Source organism: Ammospiza nelsoni, chromosome 6 (genome assembly GCF_027579445.1).
Source record: "Ammospiza nelsoni isolate bAmmNel1 chromosome 6, bAmmNel1.pri, whole genome shotgun sequence".
Classification (NCBI taxonomy): Eukaryota; Metazoa; Chordata; class Aves; order Passeriformes; family Passerellidae; genus Ammospiza; species Ammospiza nelsoni.
Window position 1 is genome coordinate 49,202,779 of NC_080638.1, and position 27,791 is coordinate 49,230,569.

Sequence of the window (27,791 nt, forward strand, 5' to 3'; positions counted from 1 at the left end):
GCATTCTAACTTGCTGAATGTATTTTTTTACCAAGGCTGCTTCCCTGACTAGTTCTTATGGCATTACCAAATGTCTCTACATAACTTCAAGATTCTCTCACCAGCAATTTTTGAGTAATGGACTCTGACAAGGATGTGTTGGTGTGCATACATCACCACCAGTCAAACTTTCAAACCCCAGCTGTCGCTGTTGTTGCTTCTGCCCTCAGTGAGTGACAGGCAAGAACCAGAATGTCTTGGGAAGGACTCAAGTTCCAAGTCATAATGAATCTCAGTTTACCAAGAGCATCAGTGAAACACTGCAACTGAGGAATCACTGGTTGGAACAGAAGATGTGCTGATCTAAACAGCTGAATCCCACAGCTCTTGAGCAGGTTCTATGTACAACAGGTAAAATGGTGTCAGTCTGGAGGTTGGCTGGAGAAGCTGCTCTTTTTTGTGACCACACACATCTTGTATTGTGTACCAGATATATCAACAGTGAGTTTGATCATTTGACTCGTTGCAGCATGCCTAAGGCGTTCTGTTGTAGTCAAAGAAAATGAATTCTTTATCACCTTAAAAAGCAGTAATTGGTGTTTAGTTGTGGTAAGTAATGCCCTGGGAATGCCTGATGCCTGCTGTGGAGCAAGCAAGGCCATCTTTGAGGACTCCTAATGGTTTCACTCTCAGTTCAGCCAGTGCTGACTCTGGGGCTGAGGAGTTTAGTGAAGTCTGTGTAGATACTGGAGGGAAACCTATTTGTTTTTTGTGGTGGCCCTATGAGAGTGCCCAAGTGCTTCCACAGGGTGACACCACTTTTTGAAGTGTGTCTCTGGTACTCAGAAACTCAGAAAGTTGGGTCATTCACACACTTGCTGTAACTTGAAAGCTGGCAAAGTTTTTGCTCTGGGGCTTTCCTTTAGAAATTTCTTTGTGTTCTGGGAGGCTGTGCTGAAATGGACAGAGTTTTGGGAAACAGAACTGGGAGTGAGGCTGAAACCTTTAGCCTAAAGCTAATATTTATATTTAGGCTTTATAAATAAGTTTTCTCTTTTGATATTTGGCCTGATACAATTGCACAACAATGCCAATCAATAAAAATGAATGGATTTCCACCTTTATTAAAAAGAAGCTCTTCTAAGTGATTCTAGATACATTATGCCCTTTATTGAAAGTTAGTAACTGTAAGGAGGCACACAGCTCTCTGAAACACATCTAGATCTGAATTCTGTAATAATCTTTGGCATTTTGTTAGTCCATTTAATTTACAGATATCTGACAGCAAACCATGGCAGCCACAGTAATCTGTGCACCTTGCTGTGCATTGTTCTTAGCTGGATACTGCCTTGCTCAGTCTGTGTCCTTCACAAACCTACTTGGTTTCATACTTTTTTACTCCTCCCACCAGAGAAAGCAACATCACAAAATATGTTTATGAAGTCATTGCTTTCTTAATCTAGAAACTAAACTAGATTAGTTTTATGACAGTTAAAATAAATGTCTACCTTTTAAATAATCTGATAGATGGCCTGCAAATCTGGGACTAAAACTGAGATTAGCGGGCAGAAAGGATGAGGTATGAGATGAGAAGGGGAAAACAGCCTTGCACTGCTCCAGTCAGCCTCTGTAATGTGGAGTGAACACATCCTGCCCAGATGTTCCCAGCCCAGTGGTTTGGGGGCTGTGCATTAAGCAGTTGTGGCTGCTCTCACTCAGGATAAGCTCCTGCAGGGCACAGGTCGTGTGCCACAGGCCTACGTGGTGGCAATCTGAGTCTCTGTGACAAAATCCTGTTTTCAGTTGATTGAGGGAGAGGGGAAAAAGTCATGATTGTTTTTAGTTATTCATAAATTGTGCAGTAAAAGATTTAAAGGAAATGTAATTAAAGATGCTTATGCATTTTTAGTGTGTTGTTTTGCATATGCATTATGACAGTGTCCGTGGTTGCATTTTTGCTTGCTGTTTCACACAGACCCCAGCCCTTCAGTTACATGATGGGCTTTCTCCTTGTGATGAAGCCAGGTAATATCATGAGAGAGACTTTTGTCTGTAGAAGCGTCCCTTGCTGCAGGAACTGGGGAATGCCCTCCTTACAGCAGGAAATGAGTTAAAGAATGACCTTGATTTGGTGCTGCTAGATTGGATTTCTTGTCATGCATTCAAGAAAACAGTTTTCTTCATTTGATGATTATTTGAGTGTTCCTCATTTTATGGATAATTGACTTGAAATTGTCAAACCTCATTTGTTGTGTGGCTGACCATTCAAGGAATCTATTATTTTCTGGATGTGAAAGTCCAGTGAGTACAGTTACCTATACTGGCAAAAGGGCTCTCAGTATCTCAAGCTGAGCCTCCATCAGTATTTGCAGACACTTTGCTTTTGGTGTCTGTTCATCAGTCTTTTCTGCAATATGGATACAATGTCACCCATTCTCATTCACCTTGCCAGTGGCCCAGAAAAGAATCAGAAATTCACAAACTGTTCAGCTATCTCAGCAGTGAGGGGCATATTCTGTTTAGTGCAGGACTTAATGGTATTCATTCCTTAATAAATGCCATTTGACCGTGAGAATAAAACCAAGTATTGACTGATTGCTTGTTTAGGAAGCATGATTTATCTTCCACACTGAAGGAGTCCTGTAGGGGAGCAAGGTGTATCTTGGTCTAGGGAAAGGCTGTTATAATCCATTTGCTTAGAGGGCTGAAAGAATTCAGAAGCATCTCCCCTTTTAGCTGCCTGTTGCACTCTTGGTGCACTTTGAGCACGCTGCAGGGTTCCCAGGCAGCTGTGCTTTCTGAGGCTGTGTGTGCAGAGCAGCACAGCTGAGCAGCCTCTGCCCCATGCAGCCAATGCTCTCTCTGAGCAGAGTTGGTTCATCTGAGTGGAGCAGGAAGAGTTGTGTGTCTGTAGGTGTCTCTGCATGAAACTGCTTGTGCTGTATAGGCAATGTAAGGCAGTGCAACTAGGAGGGGTAATAACTTTTTTTCCCAAACCTGAACAAGGATTCCTATTACTGTTACTTGTAATACAACAAAAATTGGTTTCAGTGGAGATGTACACCTGCTACTGCTCTTTGAAATCCCCTTATCTGCTTGATCACACTTCCCAAGACAAATAAACAGCAGAAACTTCACTCTTTTCATATCTTTAGTTCATTGCACAAAGTAAATGTAGGGCCCACAGTGAATCACATAAGGTCTTTCTGTCTTAGCTTATATCTCTGCTTTGGCTGTAGAAATACTTATCTGTCTCACATGAACCTCCTGTGATCCAATGACTCATTCATTATAAATGACTCTTGAGATGCTTGGAGACATGGAAGAAGTGCAGAGTGGCAATATATATTTTTTAATTTGCTGGCACTAAGTTTGCCTAATACAGATGCAGAAATTCACTTCCATGTGTTCTCCCTGGCAGTCTTTTACAATTTATTCAGTCAGAACAGAAGGAACAGGGAGATTTTTCTGTTTTTTGAGTTTAATACTTAAATTTAAAAAAAAAAGAAAATGGAAGAAACAGACACAAATCTGTCAAAGTCTGCAGAAAGCCTAAATGAAAGTTTTTGTGTTTGTCTTTTTGTCTTTTATGTAGTTGCTTCCAAAATCCGTTACCTTCAAGAATACCACAACCGGGTTCTCCACAACATTTACCCTGTGCCCTCTGGAACTGACATTGCAAATACTCTGAAATACTTTTCTCAGACGTTATTGAGGTAAGTTTTGACTAATGCTCTTGAAGAAAAAAGAGCTAAAGAATTGTAGGGAATATTGATTGGCTTTGAATTGGTTGCCAGATTTAATGGATCAATGGTCAGCCAAAAAGAGTCAGAGCATAATTTAACAAAAACACGGTATGAACAAATCTCTTCAGTGGCTGTTGCCCAATTTGCCCAGTTAAGCCCCCTTACTGAGTGGCTGATTCTAGAATAAACTTGGTTGATTATGCATTTGCTTGGTCCTAAGACTTAGCTGAACACACAAACATGCTGAACTTGTGGAGAAAGTGACCTGTAGAGTTTTAGATGTGTATAATCATGGCCTCCTTGACAGTCCTGGTGCCTCAGAATCCCAGAGTGGAGCCAGAGGAGCAAGCAGATCCGGCTTCTCACTGGGTTCAGGTCTTCTGGGTTCTGGTTCAGTCCCTTAGAGCAGCGGGAGCAGACACAAAGTTTGTGTACAGATCTGGATTTGGGTGGTAACAACACATCAGGATTGTTCTGATCCAACATTTTTGATGTAGTCTAATGATTAGTAATAATACATAGTGCTAAATACCACACAAAGAGAGAATACATTATGAGTAGGAAATACTATTCTTGTCTTCCAAAAAAAAAGGAAAAAAATGTGAGACTTTATTAGGAATAATGTACATTCCACAGTGCTGCCTAGTGGATTCATATTTCCAGATTGTTTTCAAAATGGCTGTTGACCATGAATAGGGGATTTTTATCTGCTGGTTTTGGCTGGCACTAGTTTTCACATCCAGAAAAATGCAGTTCAAATTACATTTCTATGCATAGCTTCCTGATTTATACCTGGAAAGATTGTCCCTGCTGTCAAAGGGTAGTTTGGAAATCAAGCTAATTGCCTTATTTGAGGAGGAAACTTTAACAGAATACAATTTACCCATATATTTGTACATATACTCCTATGATGTATACAAATTGAGAAGCAAAAATTTAAACATGAGAGAATGAGAACAGTTCATGCTAACATTTAAAGAGCCTGGGATACATAAAATTTTCCTTGACCCTGTTTAAAAGGAGAGACACATAGACAGAAATAATTTTTAGTAGAATGTCTGTTCACAGCAAACTTGAAACCTCCTGTTTACTTTCGAAATTTCAAGAGCAAAACTGTTTGTTTCCCTTCTCGTTTAGACTGTTGAGGAAACTTGCAGCATCCAGTAGGACTTTTTGTTTGGGGGTTAATAAATTAACTTTTGTCTCATTGTATTGAGCAGTGGGAAAAAATGTTCAAAGAGTCACAAAAGATACTTCTGAAATGTGTCTCTGTTCCCACATCAGGCTGTTATGATGGACTATTTGTACAAAACACACTTAAATTGCGTTTAAGTAAGATTATTTATGATGAGACAGCTTTTGCTTAAATACTTTGAGCCTTTAAGCTGTTAAAGCTAGAAAGTTGGACTTGATTCTGAACATTTTCTCTTTTAGCTGTGACTACCGAGTGCTATAATGAGATATGTTTCTTTTTGGTCAGAAGTTCACTGGGTCGGGATAGATTTAGAATGTTCTGCTTAAAGAAAGCATCTTTCTCCCACTCTGTGGTCTTCTTGTATAATGTACAGCTGACCTGTCCTGTTGATAAATTTTTCACACTCCTGGAGCAGTGATGTTCCTGGGCTTACTGGAAAAGCTTTGTACTTAGCAACTGTGAGAGCAGATCAGAAATTAGGGCAGCAATTGCACAATTTAGCAAGTCCATTTGTTTCCTTTCATATTCAAAATGGGACTGAACCAAAATCCTTTTGTTGATGATGCTGAACCCCGTGGAGCAGAAGTGCTACTCATATCTCATACACAAATGGCTTTATCCTTCATAATCTGGGATCTGATTAGCCCCAGAACTAAAAGGGTATGAGAAATTAATGTCAGGGCTCGGATCTAAATTTAAGTGGACTGAGTTCTGATACTCAGGCAAGGTCAAATTCACATTCCAAACCCCTGTAACTGGGGAGTTTGAGCTGTGGGTCAAAGGCTCAGTGCTATGGTTGAACCAGTGTAAGTTTATACACTTGCTGATGCTAAGAAAGAAGATGGATAAAAAAGCAAAACAACACACCCTGTATTTAGTGTGGCAGATGGAAAGAAGGAAACTCCCACCCACTGTGTGCAGATCTCTGGAAGATTTACCCTAAAACTAAACAGACTGGTTAAAAACCTTTCTGAAGAGCGTGTTCAAAAATTTATTTGAATATTTTGCATGCTGAGTCTCTTTTCTGCCTCCTACACTGAGACTCCATTGTACAAGGTTTAACATCAGTAATAGAAGTACATGGTGGAGAATAATCTTTCTGGCTTAACACAGAGCATGTGCAATGAATTTGTGCTGTTAGGGACAAACAATTCTTGGTGAACATGTATAGTCATAGAAATAATGAAGGAATAGTCAGAGAAATTCCACATAATGATTGGGTTTTACAGAAGCAGATTTTACTGTTTATTACACTTTTACCTTTCCCTGTTATGGACACGCTGACTGTGTTCTTTTCAGTGGGATGTGCCCACTGTTTTGAATCACATTCATATGTGGTGTCATTTTGCTGGTTAAAGATGGATTGCACAAGAGATTAATTTGCTCCTTTGCTCTGTATGCAACCTCCATAAATTACAAGCTCAGGGGTGGGGGGAACAGATGTGGAATGACTGAAAAATATTCCTTATTTCTATAACAAACATCACATAAAATCACCATACACAATGCATAGCACATTGATTCATTTAATTCTTCTTTAGTTTTCTCTTTGGGAAAAGCATTTCTTTACATTACAGCATGAATTTGTTTCATGCCCTACTCATTTTCAGTGATTTCTCCCTCATTTGAGGAATGATCTAAGGCTTAATAAACATCCTGCAGAAAAGCTTGTTCTTTCACATTTTCCTGAAGAAAATTCTCCATATGTATTTCTAAGTAAAATACTTTGTGTGAGGCATAGTTATAAATGCCATGGTGGCTAATTAATGGTCATTGTTGTGCTGCCTTGGTGAGATGTAATTTCACTTGTAGGCATTTTAGGAAACCTGTCCAAGAAGGCAGTAATTATGGGATAGATTTGCAGCAAAGATATACACATCTTGAAACCAGCCTCGGTAGCTTTGCCCCTTATTGCAGAGCAAGTTCAGTATGGAGTAAGTTCAGTATGGAGTTATGATTTGCAGATACTCCAAATTCTCAGTACTTGGTTGAATTGAACCAGAAGCAAATTGCTGTTGTATCTTGGTCCTAAGGGACCTCCTAGATTTTCAATTTTGGCTCCTCTGTTTATTGCCTTTTAAAAATACAGGTCAGGCAAGAGCCTGGACATAAAATTTTGGGTTTTTTTAAATTTGTTTTTTAATAAATTTGGTGTGGTTCCATCTGGAATTGAGATCTAGTGTTATTGCTGTTAAACTGAAGGATGCCCTGATCAAGATAAAATAAGTGTGCTTTGGCATCTAATCCGGAGATGGGCCTGTAGCTCAGCGTAAAAAGAAAGGATTAATATCCTTTCTGGAAATAAGTGCACATGGAGTGATGTTTTGGCAAGTAAAGAGATGGATAATTGGTATTATCTGTTGGTAGACAACAAAGGAGTGTAGTGCAGTACCTTCATATCTCTAAACATAAGCTATAAAATATGGCAAATGAACATCAAGCAAATTAGAAGGAATCAGCACTCTGCTAATTCATTTTTAAAGTCACACTAGATCTTAGGTGATGTTCTGATAAAAGCATGACAGTGATCATGTTTCTCTTACTGGACATTGGGTAACAGAAACCAAAATCATCTGCCAAATATGTGAGGCATGATTAAAAAAAAGAAAAAAAAAAGAAGTAATTTTATAAGACAGATTATATCTGTCATCTCTGACTGCAAGGGTGATGTAATAGTGGCCAAGTAGCCGTGTGATAGTAGCTGCTTGGCAAATAATTGTATTTGTAAAAGTGTTTTTATATATGGCAAATGAATGACACCTTATCTTAGAAGCACCTTAGCAAGAGTTTGGCTTACTTGTGTAAATTGCTGAATTAACTGGGGGGTAAGCTTTGCTGAGGTGATTGTGTGGTAGGGATTTCTGTACTGTTACAGAGAAGAGAGGTTTCCAGAAGTGCTCTCTCTTGATATAATTCTGCTCTACATGAGTCAGTGGAAATCTTAGTGCTATTGGCTTGTCTTTTATAAGTCTAACACTGACTGTGGGAACAGAGTTAAACCAACAGCAACTGCTTTTGGAAATCCTAATGACTGAGAGGTGCAAAAGGTGCTTAAAAAGGAAAAAAAAATTATTGTGTGTGGGTTAAAATATTTAAAAGGTGTATTATATTTTATAGGCACATATGGAGATTATGAACTAACCCTATAAGTGCTTGATAACTAAAATATAACACCGCTTAAGTGAGAATTTATATCTATTTAAAATAGTGGGGTTTATTTTTAAAATAAATTAGATTACCATGTTTACAACCATGTTTGCAACATTTTTAAAACTACATAACAAGCTGGTTGACTTATAGCCTCTATTTTGATTCCCACTAAATTATTTTTATTTTTTGAAATTATCTCTCCTTTAGTTTATAGTGAGTTATGTTGAATAATAACGTAAGTAACAGCAGGAGTGTATGGTAACATACTGTCTGATCTGCAGTTACATAATTGGTCTTGCTTGCTTAGCCCTTAGATTTTTTGAAGGTAACTATTTACCCAAGGAGTGTTTGTATTCATAAAGCAAATTGTTTCCTCCCTAAACATGGGCAAAATTAAAAACACACATAAACAACCATTATCATTAGCTCACAAACATATGCTAAAGACCATCTACTATATATTATTTTATGACTTTTCCAAATGTAGTTTAGTTAACATTTTAGAAATATTATATTATTTCTAAATCCATGTGCCTGTTTAAACTTCATTATCTCAAATGATACTGAGTGAGTGGTCATGAAACAGTATCATAAAATACATACAGACATTATTTTAATGCAATAAACATGTGATTTTTAAGACTATCTTAACAAACACACATGTTTATTCTTTGCTAAAACATGTTTCTGCAAGTGCCACACCTATATTTTGCATGTTTTCAGTCAGTTGGCTCAAATGATTATAGGGGGGAAAAAATAAATCTCTCAAAATCCTCAGAATCTCAGAGCAAAATACCAGCCTGTTTTGACACAGCTAAACACTTTTGATTCTTAGAATTTTTCTTAACTGTGAAACATGGGTAGGGCACTGAAACATGCATTTTTATATTTTTGCTCCTTATGAACCAGATAACACATGAGATGCAATGAAATTTTCCTAGGCGTCAATTTTTAATTCTCTTATCTTGAAGCATGGAAGTAAATGGTTGCTAGATTTGTAGACATGCTGGTTTTGGTAGTGATTGCATCTTATGTGGGATGTATCTGGTCTTTTATTATTTGTTTTATAGTGTCATTTCAATGTAATGTGCTGTTCTTTGTGTCTTTGTTGTCTCTTTTTTTTCTTTGTCCCCCCAACAGCATTTTGTCCCGCACAGGGAAGAAGGAGAATCAAGATGCCTCCAATTTGACAGTGCCCATGACCATGTGTCTTTTTCCTGTGCCATTCCCACTCACCCCATCTCTAAGACCACAGGTCAGTTCCATCAACCCTACTGTTACTCGCTCCCTCCTTTACAGCGTCCTGCGAGATGCTCCATCTGAACGTGGCCAGCAAAGTCGTGATGCTCAGTTATCAGACTACCCATCTTTGGACTATCAAGGACTTTACGTGACACTGGTGACACTACTGGATCTAGTTCCCTTGCTACAACATGGGCAACATGGTAAGCAGGCCCTTGAATGATGCCAGTGCTGTGAATCCATGAGTGGTGCATATATCCAGTGGAAGAGATGGGCCTAAACTGACCTGGATCTGGATTTCAAATCTCCTGGGATGCATTTATATCCAAGTGTTCTGTTTGACTTTCTCAAATAAAGGAATTTTTTTTGCATAATGTGGATTTGGGTTTGAATTCTGAGGTTGTCTGATTTTTAGTGATGTGCTGGTGGTATGTAACTAGAATACAATTGTATGTAACAAAAATTACACAGATGGGTGTAAAAATACCCAGATTTTTAACTTGAATCTGCTGAGATAACTTCAGTCTGTCTTTTTGGGGTGGGTCTCTTAAAAATGCACAGAGAGCTTGCAAATGTGTATCTGGCCTATAAGAAATGCACAGATTGAGTGTTCTGGTGAAGGTCCATCTCTACACAGAATATAGTATGTATTTATTTGAAGAAAAAACGACAGTAATTGTGCTTTGAGATGGCTTAAAAATACTCCTGTGTAAAATAGATAGCAGTATTTCTGTCTGACTAAGAGAAAAACAATAGTGTCTTATGTTTTAAATTAGCTACAAGTGGTTTTGTGACTGTGCTGTATTTGTATTGTTTTCCTTAAGTTCTGCTCTGCATCTGTCTGGCTTGTTAACCTGTTAGCCTTTCCTACTGGGATTCAGTAGCCCAGTATTCTCCCTAAGTATTAGCCAATATTAATTTCCACTGTGGAATCATGATGTATTACTTACATAGTTCACTATGGGAAGATGGTTTTCTATCTGATAATGCTGCTGAAATTCTTCAGGAGGAAAGTTGTTTCTGTTAAGTGCTGAATCCCCTTTGAGCTGGCAGCAGTATGTTTGAATCCAAGACTGCTGCACTAGGAAATGGTATGATGCCCCAAAAGCAGGGCCTTTAGCAAGATACAGGCTTGTTTACTTAAATTCTTAGAAATGGTGGAGTTAATTATCAAAAAATCTTTTCCTAAATAGATAACATGGTGATGCTTAACAATCAGTGGAGACCTGTAAAGAACAAATGACATTGGGCAGACTTTATTTTTGAAACTTTTTTTTATGGCAACACAGTGGCTCACCTTGAGTGGTTTTCCTGTCCCTAGTCATATTTTTGTTGCTGTGCCATTTTACACCAAAAGGCAATCCTGGGACATGATCCCCACTTGAGTAAGGAAAACACTCTAGGAATTATTACCAGTGGCTTGGCAGCTGGAAGGGTATAACAGTGGGAAATCTTACAGGACTCTCTGCTGGGTCTAGTGTTACTAAATAATTTAACTTTTTTACTTAGCTGATAGAATTTGGATTTACAAGTGTTATCAAGATGGTTGCTAGCATGTGCTTTGTGTGAGAGATATATGATTCAAGTAATTGTGGCAAGTTGCATTCTGTTTTGAAGTGTCTCCACAGGAGAAATGTAAAATACTCTGCTTAAGAGGGAAGTTAAAGGAAATAGAGGCGATACCAGCTTGGGAGCTGTACTGCAGAGAGCTCTGGGTGTTAACAGTAGATCAGAGAAGACCAAGTCACTAACATATAAATATTATTCTAGCAATGTGTAAACATTTTTTTAATGTATGAGGCACCCAAAGCATTATGTTTATTATTCTAACAGCCCTAGTAAAGCCTCAGCTGGAGTAAAATTGTCAGATTTGTCTATCTAGCTTCAAGAAAAACATGTACTATTTGTGAAGAGTCCAGGAAAAAAAAAACAAGAATGATTTGAGGTCTCTCTCATGTGAACAGTGAGAGAAAACAAGAAAAAATTTGGTTTATCTAGATTAGAGAAAAATGGAAGGGAGATGTTATTATCATATGAAAATATGTAAAGGTTGCTGTGAGGAGAAATAAACTTAACCAATCTATTTGGGGTTAGAGTTGATCGGGATAAGAAGTTACACACTTAAATAACAGCAATGGAAATTTTTTTTATGAAAAAGATTTTTTTAATGATAAGGATGATTAAGCATTAGGATGAATTGACAGGAGAAGGAGTGAACTTCTTGCAGGTTTTTAAGAACATTTTAGATAAATATGTGCCAGGAATAATTTGGTTGACTCATGCCTGGGGCAAGGGGAGATGGCTTGCTGTTTTGTATAGTTTTGTGTGTGAAGAATCAAATTTTGCAGTACAACTTGTTGTTTATTTCTTCCTCAGCTTAGTAATTGATTAAAATAAATATATATTTTTTTATCAGAACAATCCGTGTTGTTTGGGTAAGTACAGCTGCTGTGCAAGGCAATCCTGAGCTTTGGCCTGATCAGGTAGTAAAAGAGTGGATTTAGCTGGTGGATTTGTATTGCAGGAGGAGCGGTGGATTTGTATTGCAGGAGGAGCGGTCTGTAGCACTGAGGGTCTCATTAGACTCTTGCATGGAAGGCTGGCCAGAACCACTGAAATGGGCTGCCACTTTTAATTTTTGCTGTGACCCAGGATGTTTACAGCTACAGATCTCTCTGTGCTTTACAGAGACAGTTTGAAGTCACACCAGTTGCACAGCTGAGACTGAAGGCCTGTGTGATGTATCTTAAGGCTGGGGAATAATTAACAAATGCAGGAGAAATGTTCATACTCAGGCTTTACTGAGTGCTGTAACCTTTATCAGAGGGTTATGGGCACCAGCTCACTTTCTCATTTGGGAGAGAGAATAAAGATTATTCCACAAAGCCCAGATACACAATAAACTATCCCTTCCCTTTGCATCTTAAAATGTTGCACAGTTATTAAATATCCTTTCCAAAGAGTTACAATATGTTTAATTAGAATAAGTACAGAAAATCTTGATAAATATTCCTGTCCTTTTAAGCTCTGGCCACTTTTAGCCTCAGCGGTTTCCCTGGAAATCAAGATCTGTAGTTTAATCATGTGTGGTTTGAAAAATGCAATGACACTTCCTGTAGTCAATATATGTGAGGTATTTTGCAGAATTCTTGAGGGTAATTAAGATGAAGTTCTTATTTTATTATGACTGATAAAGACTAGAATGATTTTTGCAAAATCTGGCCTTCAGTACAATGTACATTTCAAATTCTGATTCTAGTAACCTCTCTACTTAAATTCAAGCTCTCAAATGATAATTACCATATTATTAATATCAACACTGATTTTAACTGAGTATTTTATAGGCTGTAGCTTTCATATTCCCTTCAGACTCTTTGGAGTAATGTTCAACAGGTGTTTCCCTCTGTTTAGGAGGGGCTTAAAAATTGAGGGTGAATTCACTTGTCTACAGTGATTATCTTTCCAAATTACTTTGAGAGGAAAGCTGGAATTAAAATATAATTAATTATTTTAGTTTTGTACATAGAAAGTACATAGTCATAATTACATTTTCATTGTAATGATTCTATATTTCTTTCATTTTATTCAACAGATCTTGGCCAATCAATTTTTTACACTACTACATGCTTACTTCCTTTTCTCAGTGATGATATTTTGAGTACTTTACCCTATACAATGATTTCAACATTAGCCACCTTTCCTCCATTTCTGCACAAGGATATTATAGAGTATCTCAGCACATCTTTTCTGCCTATGGCTATATGTAAGTAGAACTCATTCTAGTATTGTTTTGTCTTGGCACATAACAGTATCAGACTGTACAAGTCAAAATTTGGTGTATCGTAGAATTGTAATGGAACATCAACCTCCTTACAAATATAAAATAATTTCCTTCCTTCCATCAACCTCCTTACAAATATTAAATAATGTGACTATTTTCAAAGTGAAATCGCTCTATAATTTTTATTTATTTATTGCACTGTGTTTTGGTGTGAATTCTTCCTTCCTTTAAAATGTGATGTTTGTTTAAGAAATCACTGTTTTCAGACTCCTAGAACTTTCAGTGCCAGCAGTGGGAGTTGTGAATACAGAATCAATGGGCAAACTGCTCCTGAAATAATAGATGCAATAGCAGCATGCATAATTTTTGCATCTGGACTATATCTGGATGTATGAGTATGATTTTTCTCAATGTGATGATGTTGTGGTGAATTTCTGGTTTTCTCCTTCTCTGTCTTCTTGTCACTTTCTAAGTTCTATACTAAATGACTGTGCCTGCAGTGCCTCCTAAGCATAGAAGTTAGGACTGAATCTCATGGTCCCTGCCTTTTTTCCTCCTCTTTCTTTTTACTTCCCCTCTACGAAGATGTCACGTGGTTACTTAGCATCATATTCCCTGCTCAGTGTGGATCTTTAGGCATGTTCTGAATGCTTGTCCATGTACCTGACAAAAAGCTTGATGGGACTTACCAGTAATGAGAAATGTAACCATTTTCTGCAGAGAGAATCATTAGGGTCAATATTAGGTCACTTTTAACCAACAAGCCTTTTACTGTGTGTGACCAAACGCTGGAACAGCTTTCCAGAGCAGTTGCAGATTCTCCATCCTAGCAGATGCTCAAAACACAATTTGCCCTGGATGTCTGCTCTAGTGCCTTTGAGCAGAGGGATTGGCCAAGATGGTCTCCAGAGGCACCTTTTAACATCAACCATTCTGTGATTTTGTGAGAATGTCTCTTCCTTACCTCTATATTCCCAATCTTTGTGGAAAAATGTGAACAACTTTTATACAAAGGTCAAGACTAATGTCATTTAAGCATGCAGAAGATGCTGAAAGAAGTATAGTCCAGTGTTTTGAGATTAAAATTGAATACAAATTTATCATGGGTATTTTCTGACCAGTCAATGATCTTGGAAGAGTCCTCTAACTCTCCTGGACCTCAGTTTTCTCATGTAAAATATTAATTTTTAGTATATCCTAATGAGGTTTTCTCTATTAATTTTAACACATTTAATGACAGTGTGCAAATCAAAAGTGCTAAGATATATTTCCTACGAATGTGCAATAAGTCCTCTGTGTTAAGAACAGAATTTTGCATTAAACAACTCTTTTTCCCACTGCTGTAACCTGTTAAAGAACAGCTGAAGATGGTGACTTATCCTGTCTGTGCTCAGATCTACAGAACTATACCTCAGAATAACTGGTTGAGTCGAATGCTTGGTTTACTTAAATAGATGCTGTTCCCCAACTGCCCCTGATAGAGATTGCATCCTTGCATTTGCATTTGTCATGCTGGCTTTCTTCTCTATGTGTTTTCGTGAGATTTCTGTATGAAACCAGTCTGCTGCTTTTTAAATTTACTAATCTAGTACTGTGTCCTACTTTTTTGCTGATGGCTATATTTAATTGCCCAGTTAGAGCTGCTGAGTATTTTTCAATTTAAATACATAAAAATACACCTTTGTGTAATACTTTGGGGGCAATTATTTGTGTGGATAACATTAAAAAATAAATGAATGGAGTGCAGTGAAGAGATCTATAGTAATCTTGGGTCATGTGGAGAACAGAAAGGGAGAAATTCTCCATTTTCTCTCTTCTCTCCATCATTTCTATTTGAGTGTTCTTTTAATTAGTCTCCTTGTCTTTCCCTGCTGGGAATTATATGCTCCTTTGCAAGGCAAGTGCAGAACCTTTCCTTCCCTTAGCCTTTAGTTCTGATTCAGACCAAAAGGGAGGATGCAAGAGATTGTCTAAGCAGTTGGAGAGCCAGATGGGAGGGATGAAAACAGCTCGCTGAGCTGGTAGCTACAGTTCTGTGCTTCTATCCCAAATGCTTGGTATTTGGGTCCTGGCAGCCAGGCTTGGGGAAGTGCTGTGAGGGTGGAAAGATACTTGTGACATCTCTGTGTAGGAGCTTGCCTTCAAAGCCATGTTGCCATGTGAAAGTTCTGCAGGGTTTTTCCAAATATATGCCATTTAATGGTGACCACTTCATGGGAGACCAGGAGGAACTCCAGCCACTTCCTGTGTGAGGTATAAGATACTGAGGTAAAAGACAGTCAGTGCTGCTGTTCATCATTATCTCAGGACAGTTCACATAACCATGGGACTGATGTTTCTGGTCTGCAGCTACAACTTGAGCTCTCAGCAGATCCTACAATCCAAGGGCTAGGTGCACCTGGCTGTACAAGTGATGTTATTTTGACCAGCCTGGGGGTTTTGAAGGAGAGGGCCTGAGAAGGCAACTGGTTGATGCAGTTTTAGGGATGAAGTCACACTGATCTAGAAAACCAGGAGCACGTCTATGCTCTGTAGATCAATGCTTAGGCATCTTTCTCTTCCACTTTTTTTTTTTTTTTAATTGATTTTCATGACCTGGCACCTTAGGAATTTTATCTGCATGAGCTGGAATCAGTTACATGCTATTCTCACCTGATTTTCCTATTACAATAGAAAATTTATTTATTTTTTCCTTTCTTTTAAGTGGGATCTTCAAAACGAGAAGGTGTTCCAGCACATGTCAATCTGTCTGCATCATCAATGCTGATGATTGCAATGCAGTACACATCAAACCCAGGTATGTGTAAACATGCAACATGGTATCTTTCATTCTGAAACTATCAGTCAGGAAGTATTGTCAAATGCAATCAGAAAAGTTTTCATTATGGGAAAAAACTGTGTCGTTTTCCAGCACAGTATGAAAATTCTTTCTTTTAGTCAAAACTGAGATTTGTGAACATCATTCTGGAAATAATCCTTATGTAGATAAGAGATCTCTTTGTGATGGAGAAATAGGATTTGGTCCAGGATTGGAGACCCTGATCTACTCACGTTTGACATCAGAATAAAGTACTGATATACATAATGTCAATGTTGGAGACAAATACCACTTACCTTGACTACAGAAATTCATTGTAACTGTCTTATACTATGATTCAAATATCACTGAATTCACAACTGGTACTGTTTTTCTAAAGAAGGCAGGTAATTCTGGCTGCAGGCTTAATGGAACTATAATGAAGTTAAATGTAATTAGGAGTATCTAAACAAAAGTGAGGCAGTATTGAAGTGAAGGGAGACGACCCATCTTTATTGATCAGCATCGAACTCCAATTTATTGATCTCACTCACACACTTTTATAGTGGTGTTAATTAAGCTTATACATATTACAAAATTCGAGCTCATCATAGGTCACAGATTACACACCAACCCCTCCTTTTGTTTTCAATACCTGTGGTTTGTTATTGAAACCAAGATTTGTGTTCTCACCCTGATATGAAAGTTCTCAAGGCCTCCATGTTATTGAAGACAGGCTTGAGAACTTAGCTGTTTACAGAAACAGATTGTGAGAATTTGCTCCTCACAGCTGCCTTTTAAGCCATTTCTGAGCAAAATTCTCCAACAAGGCAGTCCCTGTTTAACCATTGGGATCACATAACCAAGTTGAAACAATATTTAACCCCAGTGAGCTGTTACATTGCATGATCATCAGCTGTCAACTATCTCCTGTCTTGTGTGGATGGGTAGATGGTGTGTGTGGAGGAGCCCCACACTGCATTGTGTGAGGAGTGTCACATCAGCCTAACTTGGTTCACACAGGTAAATAAAAGCAGAACACCATTTCTAAAAGCTGCTTGCAAAAGTCAGGTTTTCTTTCATTAAATGTTCTGTCTTTGTTTTTCTGTGATTTCTGTGTTCAAACTGTGTCAGAGAACAAGTTGCCCTGTGGTTTTTGGGAAGTCAGACGTGTAAAGTGGTTCACTTGGCTCTCATGTTTGTTTGATACAGAGTGGCTCCTATAGCCTTTTGTATATGTGGGAATGATCTATTGTTAATGTGACTTCCATTGCTGCCTCAAGGTGAATGACAAGATACCCATTTACACTGTGACACAGGGACAAAGTTCTAGTGAATCAGCAGGTATTTTTCAGCTGGATGTGTTTGAAAAAGATCTCCATTGCTGTGCAAAAATCTGTACCCTCATGGTAATCATCTTCCTGCATTTTTGTCAGAAAGAAGTTACTAATATTCGGTTTCTTATATTTTGTGATGACTCTTGGGGAATTGGTTCTTTAGCAAGCCCTTTAAAATAAAAATATTTGAATGAGGCATAGAGTTCTGGATGGACAAAGCAAAGCCAATCAGCTGATTATGTAGCTTCTGTAGCCTGAGTTTTCATGTCCATGTTAAGTCTATACTGTCTTTTCTCTCTCAGTGTATCACTGCCAATTATTGGAATGTCTCATGAAATATAAGCAAGAAGTATGGAAAGTAAGTTTATGATCATATATACTTTGTGGAAATGACTGTACTTGGGTAGTAATAAAAACCAGATGGCTTGGAAATTGAACTGACTGTATGCCAAGAAATTGTAAATGATCTTTATATCCAGTCTTCCCTCTGGATTATGGAGAGGAAGGTCACTCTAATTTTTAGTTTACAGAGGCAGTTCCGTGTTTTATAGAAATGAGCTCTGTTTCCTAAGTACTATGTGGTTGTGGCTCCAGTGATGGAAATTTTAATAATGAGCAAGCTTCTCAGTTCATGTGGGACTGGACTTTTATGAGACCTATTTGTGAGTATTGTTGTCTGAGTCTGCTCTGAATCTGGTTGATTTATCTGTATTTCACCTCTTTGCTCCATGACTACACAGAGAATTCATTTTGCTCTGGTAGTGCTCTGCGGGATGGGTGGTTGCTGTTGCATGCTCTGATCAAACTCAGAAGCATTCAAGTTGGTCATCTAATCTGTCTCTAAGAGCATACAAAGGAAGTTGGGGCATGAAATGTGTTAATTTTGTGTGTTCAGCTGTCTTTGAACAGAAGTGCAATATATTGAATTGCGGTGTGTTACCTTGCAAAAATGAACATTTTGTCCATGTCTTTCCTTAGGATTTGCTATATGTAATAGCCTATGGACCATCTCAAGTTAAACCTCCAGCAGTACAAATGTTATTTCACTATTGGCCCAATTTAAAACCCCCTGGGGCAATCAGTGAGTACAGAGGACTTCAGTACACAGGTCAGTGCAGCTGGTTTTGTATAGGCCAAAATAAATAAATTATGAGAAGTGTTAAAGTCACATTTTTACAGTTCTATGATGTATTTGATGCTTTTTGTTTGATAAATTGTATATTCATAACAATATGCAATATCCATTTATCTGCATTTTCAAAACATGTCATGAAAAATAGAAACTCAGCTCATAGCTAGTAAATATGTTGTCTTCATCACAATATTAACTAAACCTGAATAGGAGAAGAAATAACTATCATGTTTGTAACAAATAGCCTGTGAAACTGCTGCCTGGGCCTCCCAACAGATCTGGTTTATGTTCCTTTCAATTATTGCTTTGGTTGCTTTTGTTGTGTCAGCTGCTAACACTGCTGCTGTTGCTAAGACTTCTTATCTGCCTGTTACTGTCAAAAAAAGTCATATGATGTCAGGTGCAGTTAGTACAATGGATAAATTCTCAAGATTGGTTATAGGATGAAAATGGGGGACAAAGTCAGGAGTGCAGCTGGAGTAGGTTCATGGTACAAAGTCCTCTGTCTGCCAGACTGCCAGGAGATACTGATGGGATAGTGCTGCTACAGGGGTGACTGTCCAGCAGCAACTCATTGCTTTTCCTGCCTGTCTGTCTCAACCTGTTTCAAACAATCTCTGTCATATGACATAGATTTTGTTCACTTTTAAAATTCCTGGACCAGAATGTGACATTTTAAATGTGACATGAAAATGAAGGGTTGGAAGAAATCCTAGAAGACCCCTAGACCAACTCAAGTGCAGCCTGAATGTTCCCGGTAGAATTTGTCTGATCTGTTCCAAAACCTTCCATTGAAGGGTTGATAAATTTTCTTGACTATTTAGAAAAAAAAAATTCTTCATGTGCTGCTCTGCATCACTTTTTCCACGCAAGCAGGTCTGTAAACTAATTATGGTAGTATTCTTTTTGAGCTGTTACTAGTACTGGATAGACTGGGCTTTTTCCCTTATTTGTAAGTTTTTTGTTTATATACCCCAGAATGTGATGAGTATTATCTGCATTTGCATGGTATTTTGACCTAGGGGCATCCTGTAGAGCATCCAAGTGATGCCGTTTGAGCATCCCTTTGTTGTTTACTTCTTGTCATTACACAGCCAAGGCTCCTTCTGTCACTGGACTATTTTTCCTTTGTCCCAGCTGTGTTTTCATTTTGTCTGGGAAAGTAACTGAATTTACTCAGCTACTCCAACCATTTTGCTTCTGGAGTGGAAGGATAGTCAATTATTTCAAGATGCTGGTGAGACTGAGTCTGCAACAGGAATGTCTGTCTTACTTTTTTCATTTTCTTACTGAATCCATGGCTCATTTAATTATACTGTAAATAAGTCAGGCAGGTATATTCAAGGTTGTTTATTGTAATTACTGAGCTTCATGAGGAATGGCTATTTGTATCATACTCATATTTGTATAGTACTTAGTACAAGAGGCTCTTGTTCTCAATTGAGACTGCTAGACAGAAAGAATATAAATATCTCTTCTCATTTATTAATCAGCCATGTTTTCGTTTTGCAGCCTGGAATCCTATTCACTGCCAGCACATTGAATGCCATAATGCGATTAACAAACCTGCTGTGAAGGTACTGCTCTTCCTTCAGGGGCCAGACCTGGCTCTCTGGGACAGGGGAGGTTGTACTTTTACCTCAGTCATGAGCTGTGGTGGTGTGCAGGTGACCAAAGCAGGTGCTAAGGGAGCAGCAAAGCCTGTTGGCACCAAGGGGGGCACACCTTTGGGAATATATTCTTTGCCTGCCTCAAGCAAGATGAGGTTTTTCCTGAAACTACTGTGGGAAATCTTGAAATTAAACATAGTGATGGTTGTAGAGTACTTTATAAAATTTTAAGCTGGCTCCTGGCTAAGCCATGTAAATGTTTTCCTGAACACGCACATATATGTGTAAAAATATGAGCACAAATATTACTGTATACAGGAAACTGCTTCAGTTTCTGTAGGTACATGTTCACCTTGGTATCTTGATTGAGCTCATACAATGCACCTACTTTGGTTATGATCCTTTGCTTGGAATGTGTCCTAAAGCAAATAGCAACAAAGCTTTGGTTACCTTTTCTGCAGCCCTCTTTGAGGAAGGTAAATTGTATCTTTACTGTTTACAGGCATAGTAAAAATGAAAAAGCTTTGACCAGGCTCACAGAGCAATTTGATAGCAGAGGCAAGAACAGCAGCCCAAGTCCAGAATATACTGCAGTTAGGTGTACTGATTAATTAATTTGTATCTAGTTAAATATGTAGGTACAACCAAATTTCCTGGCATCGATTTGTATACTAATATAATTTCTTTAGTCAAAGAGTTCTGCTGTGAGCTTTTCCCACAGGCTGTGCTAGGACATAGTGATGGCACTTACCTCGAAAGTCCTGCAAGGGACCACCTTCCTGCCCACTCCAGTCATTCTCAATGATTCCTCTCTCACAGAAAAAATGTTGAAAGGTGCTTCATGTTGTGGTGGTCACTAGATTCAGGCTAATAACACAATAGAATAAAATATTAAAAAAGTACAGTTTCAAGCTTTGCAGATTAAGTACCCGCATATTTTTGATTGATCTGTTAGCCTAATTTTGACAGAACCAGTTTTGATCAGTCATCACTCAGAAAAATGCAGCCTGTTGTGTCCTAAGTAGATGATTTAGTTAACAAAGATGAGAAACTGACATTTAAAGAGATATTTGTCTTTATAAAATCTTGCACTCCAGTGGAGTAAGAGTGATCAGAGTGGTTAAGATGTAGGGTATATATACTACCATTCAGTGTTTCCTTTGTAGTACAAAACACTTGAACGAATGTGTATGGAACTGGCTCTTAACTGTAACTGTTTTCTGTAATTGACTTATGTGGAGGGATAAAAGCTAATGCAAGACAAAGTCTGGACCTATGTTGCCAAGGGAACTGTGAGTCTTTGTTCTGTCACTGCAGTTGTGCTCTATATTGAAAACTGTGACGACTGAAAATTAGATTTTGCTGGAAGAGGCATTTTTGAGATAGAAAAATCTAGACCTTTCCATTACCTTGTCCTAAACAATGTATCCTCTAAGTGCTGTCTTTTTAGGGACAAAATAGTAGCAGTGTATAGTGAATATGTGATGTGAGTATATAACAAAACGTACTTATCTTTCAGAAAGTGATAATATTGGTACCGCAATATGTCCTATTTTTTACAGGCTCTCAGATCCCTATCTTTGTTAGAAATAGTTTGAGAGTACACCACATGCTGAGTATTTTCTTTCATTACTAAATGCTCTTAACACATATCAAAGCTGTGTTACATTTTATGTTGTAGCATTAAAATATTGTACTTTTTCAGCAAGCTTCAATGAACAGAGCTGTTAATCCTTTTCCTTCTCCGTGTTTCAGATGTGCATTGACCCATCCCTGTCTGTGGCTTTGGGTGATAAGCCACCTCCCCTATATCTTTGTGAAGAATGCAGCCAAAGAATTGCAGGGTAGGTTAACCAAGAGCTGGAAAATTATAAATATTGTCAGACTTCATAATTTTGGAGTTTTGCCTTTTTGGAGTATGATTTGCATATAATTCGTATAGGTAAACCTGTTGAAATGTATGGAGCACACTGCCACTCAATATGAATAAGGACTACAGATATTTACATGATCAGCATTTGCACCTACCTTTAAACAGAGCTTTAAATTTTGTATCTCTGAAAAAATAGGTACTGTGGGATGTATTGACTATGATAGGGAAATCTCATTAATGCTCATGAAACATCATTATGCTTATAAAACATTTTTTATCCTCAGCCATTAGTTGTCATTTAAAACCAAACATTCCAGTGAAAGTTCTTTTACAGAGCTTTCACTAATGTTTTGTAACATATATTTCAGATTAGTCTCTAAGATATACCATGGAGCAGCAGAGATCAAAGAATTTGATCCAGGATTGGCCAGTACTTGGTATAAATGTACCCTGAAATAAAATAACCTCACTTTGTTTTCGTTTTTGGTTGTCTTTTTTACCTTTCAATTGCTACTTTGATTCGCATTAATATACAAAGTTTACTGATACTTAGAGTCAGTGCCTGTCCTTACTTCAAATGGACAAGGTTACAGGTAGTTCAGAACCTAAAGGAGTGTTTTTCTCCTCAGTTTCAGACAACTGTAAATCATACTGGCTGTGGGAAAAGCAATTACATCTCACCTTAGGTTTTTAAGTCATCATTGAGGTAAAGCAGGAAAAAGTAATTGACTAAAGCAGGAAAAAGTAATTCAATTTGGTAGAAGCATGGCTTCTAAGGACACACAAAGAAAACAATACTGGTACCTTGGTTTCTTTTCTACATTCATCTGCTATTCTTCACTACCATTTCTTAGCTGTCAGACTTTCAGAGGACACTCTCTTTTAATTTGATAAATTTAGATCTCAAAAGTAATTTTGAAAACCTTGAACATGGTGACCAACATAATCAAAGTGGTAATTTATGGTAAGACAGCACAACCAAGAGATGTTATGGAAAGCAGTCTGCAATTTATAAAATTGCATTTGAAAAAAAGCAGCTTCAGAATAATGGCATTCCTACCACATTGATTTATCTAAATTTCCTCTGTACAAAAATAAATTCATGTATATATATATATATGTATAAAAAGAAAGCTAATTATATATACATTTTACAGGGATCACAGTGAATGGTTGATTGATGTTCTTCTGCCACAAGGTAAGAGATATTTTAAGGGTAGGTACAAACTGATCCTAATTGTACAGAACTATGCTGATATTTCTCCATACTGCATTACTTGAACTGCTGCATTCTGTTCAAAAGTGTTGCCTTTTTTTTAATTTAAAGTAGTTTGTATTTAATACTGCTTAATGTCCTTAAGGTACTATGAAAAATTGGCTAATCCTCTATCTGAAATACTATGCAACTCTCTATGTATGAGGAAACAGAAACAATTGAACAGATTTTCAAATCTTGACACATTCACAATCAGAGCCAAGTTTTTGAAAAGTACTTGTGTCCCTCAGTGCTGTCCAAAAAATGGGGCAAAAATCTTCCAGTAACCTGGGTCTGATTTGAAAGCCTTAAAAGCTGCTGAAAATCTGTAACACGAGAGTGCAAAGGATATCAGGAAAGGACATAAAATATTTTTTGGTGATCCAGTCATTGATCCAATCATTGTTCTTTGGTCAGTGAGAAAACCTGATATTTTGTTATCTACTAGAATGCAGACAAAGCATGTTGACAGACTGGTCAGCATATTATCTGAAATAACCCTTCCAGGGATAGAATGAAGACACTGCCTCTCTCTTTGCTTTGCAAACTGAAAATTCTTAAGCAGTTGAGATTTTCTTGCTGTCTGCTTTTAGTTGAAATGTTACCCATAAAGAATGTTTTATTTACTTAAGGGAAGCACATCTTCTTAATCAGCCCCTTAAACTTACTGAATCATATGTTGCTAGGGCAACAGATCAAATAGCTACTGCTTACAGGTTGAATCTGCAAACATTTCATTCTGAAATTATGGGCCAGACATAGTGGCTGCTTTGGCATTGTTCATCCATATTCACTGTGTTTTTATGCCAAGAGCTTTCACAAGCAGTGTAGGCCCACCTGAGCCATGTCTCCTACATCATGCCACAGTTGTGTGTGCAAGGTGTGCTTTTACAAGTCTGCCTGAGGGGCAGGAGCATAAGCAGAAGGTGGAGGGGTTGCAGAGCACACCACACGTAATGCACCAAGGCTGTTGTATTTCAAAGTAGAAATAGCCATAGGCTTAAGTGTACAATGTCCTCACTTATGCAGGCTTAGGGGTTTCAGTGGTACCTGGAAACACAAGTTTAGCCCAGAGACTTCCTTGCAGGATGTCCATTTTCCCCTGGCTGCCGTAGTAAACCACAAAGATCGTCACTTTGTGTTCATGTTTTGTATGCCTTCCCCTTACAGCTGAAATTTCTGCTATATGTCAGAAGAAGGTAAGATTCAGCCATTTGTGTGATGGGGCATGATTTGATGTTGTGTGTAATGTCATTCCATCATTGTATAGTGCATTCTTCTTTGTACCATTCCAAAATCTCACAATTTATCCATGAATGCATTTTTTGGTGGATAGAAAAATTCAGCAGCAGGTTTCTTTTTGTTAAAACTGACAATGTTGATTTGAGTTGTAGGTTTTAGTTTAAGTGGCAATTAGTAAAGCAATCCAGTTATGCAGTTGAGCTCTGTTTGTGTTCTATAACTCTGCTATATGAAGAGGATAGAACAAGAGATGAATTTTAAATTTAAGAGTTTATATATCTTCTCAGGTCCTTGAAGTCTTGGATTGATCCTAAATTGGGCAAAAATCAAACTGTAAAGTGTGTATTTTTAAAAATATGTGGACTGAAAATCTTTAGTGCTTGGCTCTGAAAAGGTTGCTGACAAAAAGAATCTGCTTGCGGTACATATCAGCGAATGTGTTTTGATAAGGCTTTTATAGCAAAGGATACAGTGTACAACATATTCCAGTTCTCATGTGGCAAAGAAAACTTCTCTGTTGGGCTGGATTACTAGGTGGCAGAAATTTCAGGTGCTTATTTCAAAGGCTTGTACAGTTTCCTGTGATAAGGCAGATCCTTACATAGCATAAACTGTGGCATGGTGGCACCATTTTTTTGCACTCCTAAGGATCTAACTGTTGCTACCTGTAACTTAAAAAGACCTTCTGAAGCATAAGCAGGTGTTAAAAGAACTACTGTGAAATTTAGAGGTTGCTCCGAGTCAGGAGGTTTAGGTTGATGATTTAAATGTCAGTTTGGTGTTTCAGAAGAGGAGCAACTGTGACATTTAAGTCCAGGCTCAGCATTTAGTCCTGAGCTTGTATTTCTGGAAGGTCAGTGATGTTTGGCATCAGGAGGTTGCACACAGTTGTGCTTAGACAGAGTGATTTTGGAAATTGCCAGCACTTGAGCCAGCTCCCTGGTGCTGGCTCTCATCCCTGTTTTCGGTTCCTTTTCCCGATAACCTGTGGCCTGACAAACCCTTTGTTGTTTCCCAGAACTGCAGCTCCCACGTCAGAAGAGCGGTTGTCACGTGCTTCTCGGCGGGCTGCTGCGGCCGCCACGGCAACCGGCCCGTGCGCTACTGCAAGAGGTGCCACTCCAACCACCACAGCGAGCTGGGGGCGGCCGCGGAGACCCACCTGTACCAGACCTCGCCGCCCCCCATCAACACCCGCGAGTGCGGCGCCGAGGAGCTCGTGTGCACCGTGGAGGCTGTCATCAGGTAACGTGTGTGAGCAGGACCAGGCCTGGGTGTCCATATTGCAGCTCGTGTGCACTGTGGAGGCTGTCATCAGGTAACGTGTGTGAGCAGGACCAGGCCTGGGTGTCCATATTGCAGCTCGTGTGCACTGTGGAGGCTGTCATCAGGTAACGTGTGTGAGCAGGACCAGGCCTGGGTGTCCATATTGCAGCTCGTGTGCACTGTGGAGGCTGTCATCAGGTAACTTGTGTGAGCAGGACCAGGCCTGGGTGTCCATATTGCAGCTCGTGTGCACCATGGAGGCTCTCATCAGGTACTGTGAGCCATAGGTACATGAGGCAGGATCAGGCCTTGGTGTCCATATTGCCTGCAGATCTTGTGCACAGGTGGATTTTAGTTTCACTGGGATAATTGGGGAGCCTGCAGATCTTGTGCACAGGTGGATTTTAGTTTCACTGTGATAATTGGGGAGCAGACATATTGAATATGAGCCAGCAGTGTGCCTTGGTGGCCAAGAAGGCCAATGGCATCCTGGCCTGTGTCAGGAATTGTGTGGCCAGCAGGAGCAGGGAGGTCATTCTTCCCCTGTACTTGGCACTGGTGAGGGCACACCTTGAGTGCTGTGTCCAGTTCTGGGCCCCTCAGTTTGGGAAGGACATTGAGATGCTCGAGCGCGTCCAGAGGGAGGCAACAAGGCTGGTGAGGGGCTTGGAGCACAAGTCCTACAAGGAATGTTTGAAGGAGTTGGGGTTGTTTAGCCTGGAGAAGAGGAGGCTTAGAGATGAACTTATTGTTCTCTACGACTTCCTGAAGGGAGGTTGTAGGCAGGTGAGAGTTGGTCTCTTCCACCAGGCAGCAACTGACAGAACAGGAGGACACAGTCTCAAGCTACATCAGGGAAGATATAGGTTGGATATTAGGAAAAAATTTTTCACCAAAAGAATAAAGTACTGGAATGCTCTTCCCAGGGAGGTGGTAGAATCACCATTTCTGGATGTGTTTAGAAAAAGACCAGACATGGCACTTGATGCTAGAGACTAGTTGAGGTGTTAGGCATAGGTTGGACTCGATGATTTTAGAGGACGCTTCCAACCTCATTATTCTGTGATGCTGTGAGTGTTGTCCTGATGAGGAAGGCAGCCTGGAATCCTAGAATTTGATGTTACTTTGTTTCAGGAAAGTGATGACATGATATGGTTTAACATCTAGTTACTCTTGGTTAGATACCTGTATCCACTGCAGGAAAGGTGCATTCACTGACCACAGGTTTGTTTTACAGCTTGCTGAAAGAAGCAGAGTTTCATGCAGAGCAGAGGGAGCATGAACTCAACCGAAGGAGGCAGATGGGCCTCTCCTCTTCCCATCACTCCCTGGACAACACAGACTTTGATAATAAAGATGATGACAAGCATGACCAACGCCTCCTGAGCCAGTTTGGAATATGGTTCTTGGTAAGAAATTCTTGCTTTCTTCTCTGTTCGTGGTTGCCTCCCCTTTACTTTCTGAAGTCTGTTTTGCCTCTATTTTTTCCGACACTTCTTGGCTTTAATTGGAGACATACTCTGAATTGTAAGCAAGAATTTTTCCTGTGAAGCTGTCAGACTTGGAGATTTCATAACTAGTTTGGGTGGAGCTGCTGACTGTCTCTGAGTCTGCTAGAAAGTATATAACAGAATTATTCACTCTGTTTTTTAATTGAGTTCTGTTTTCTTCTGTTCACAAGTGCCCCCTGGTGAGCGGCATTTTTTAAATTTTAAAAGGCAGTCCCCTAAAAATTCATTTTCCCCCTTCCAGTTTTCAATATCACTTTCTGGAAACAGAGCTTTCTCTCTTACCTCTGAATAGGCAGGAGGATTCTTAGTGGGATGTTGTTCCTTCCTGCAGTCAGCTTGATCAAGTTGTGTCAGTCAGTCTACTCCATTCACCTGATGTGAATGACAGAATGAAGCTCTGTGTTCTACCCCTACAGCAGCTACCAGAGATTATTCCAAAACAGCACAGGATTGCTCCTGGCTAGGTCATGAGCAGGCCAGGCTGCAGCCTCACAGATCCTCAGAAACTGCATTCTGCAGTTCTCCTTAAGGAGAATTCTTTTCCTCAGGCTCTTTCCAAGGCACCTTTCCTCTCAGGCTCTCTCTTCAGTCACCCAGTGACAGGTGAGCAAATAGCAGGACCCTCATCCATTGTCTAAACAGAGGTAGGATCTCTGGATGGCAGGGTGGTAGGTG

At 39.0% G+C, this 27,791-nt stretch overlaps 1 protein-coding gene across 2 annotated transcripts in view; it reads left to right on the forward strand.

The window, feature by feature from the left end:
* The window catches only part of UNC79 (unc-79 homolog, NALCN channel complex subunit), a 108,760-nt gene that overhangs the window by 1,779 nt on the left and 79,190 nt on the right, over positions 1-27,791 (forward strand). For both annotated transcript variants that reach the window (XM_059474170.1, XM_059474171.1), the window contains exons 2-13: positions 3,575-3,695; positions 9,211-9,515; positions 12,905-13,075; positions 15,798-15,890; positions 17,530-17,585; positions 18,206-18,335; positions 19,872-19,936; positions 21,725-21,813; positions 23,000-23,040; positions 24,268-24,296; positions 25,358-25,584; positions 26,843-27,014. In XM_059474170.1, coding sequence (XP_059330153.1) covers positions 3,575-3,695; positions 9,211-9,515; positions 12,905-13,075; positions 15,798-15,890; positions 17,530-17,585; positions 18,206-18,335; positions 19,872-19,936; positions 21,725-21,813; positions 23,000-23,040; positions 24,268-24,296; positions 25,358-25,584; positions 26,843-27,014 — 1,499 coding nt within the window. The remainder of the gene's footprint in view (positions 1-3,574; positions 3,696-9,210; positions 9,516-12,904; positions 13,076-15,797; positions 15,891-17,529; positions 17,586-18,205; positions 18,336-19,871; positions 19,937-21,724; positions 21,814-22,999; positions 23,041-24,267; positions 24,297-25,357; positions 25,585-26,842; positions 27,015-27,791) is intronic.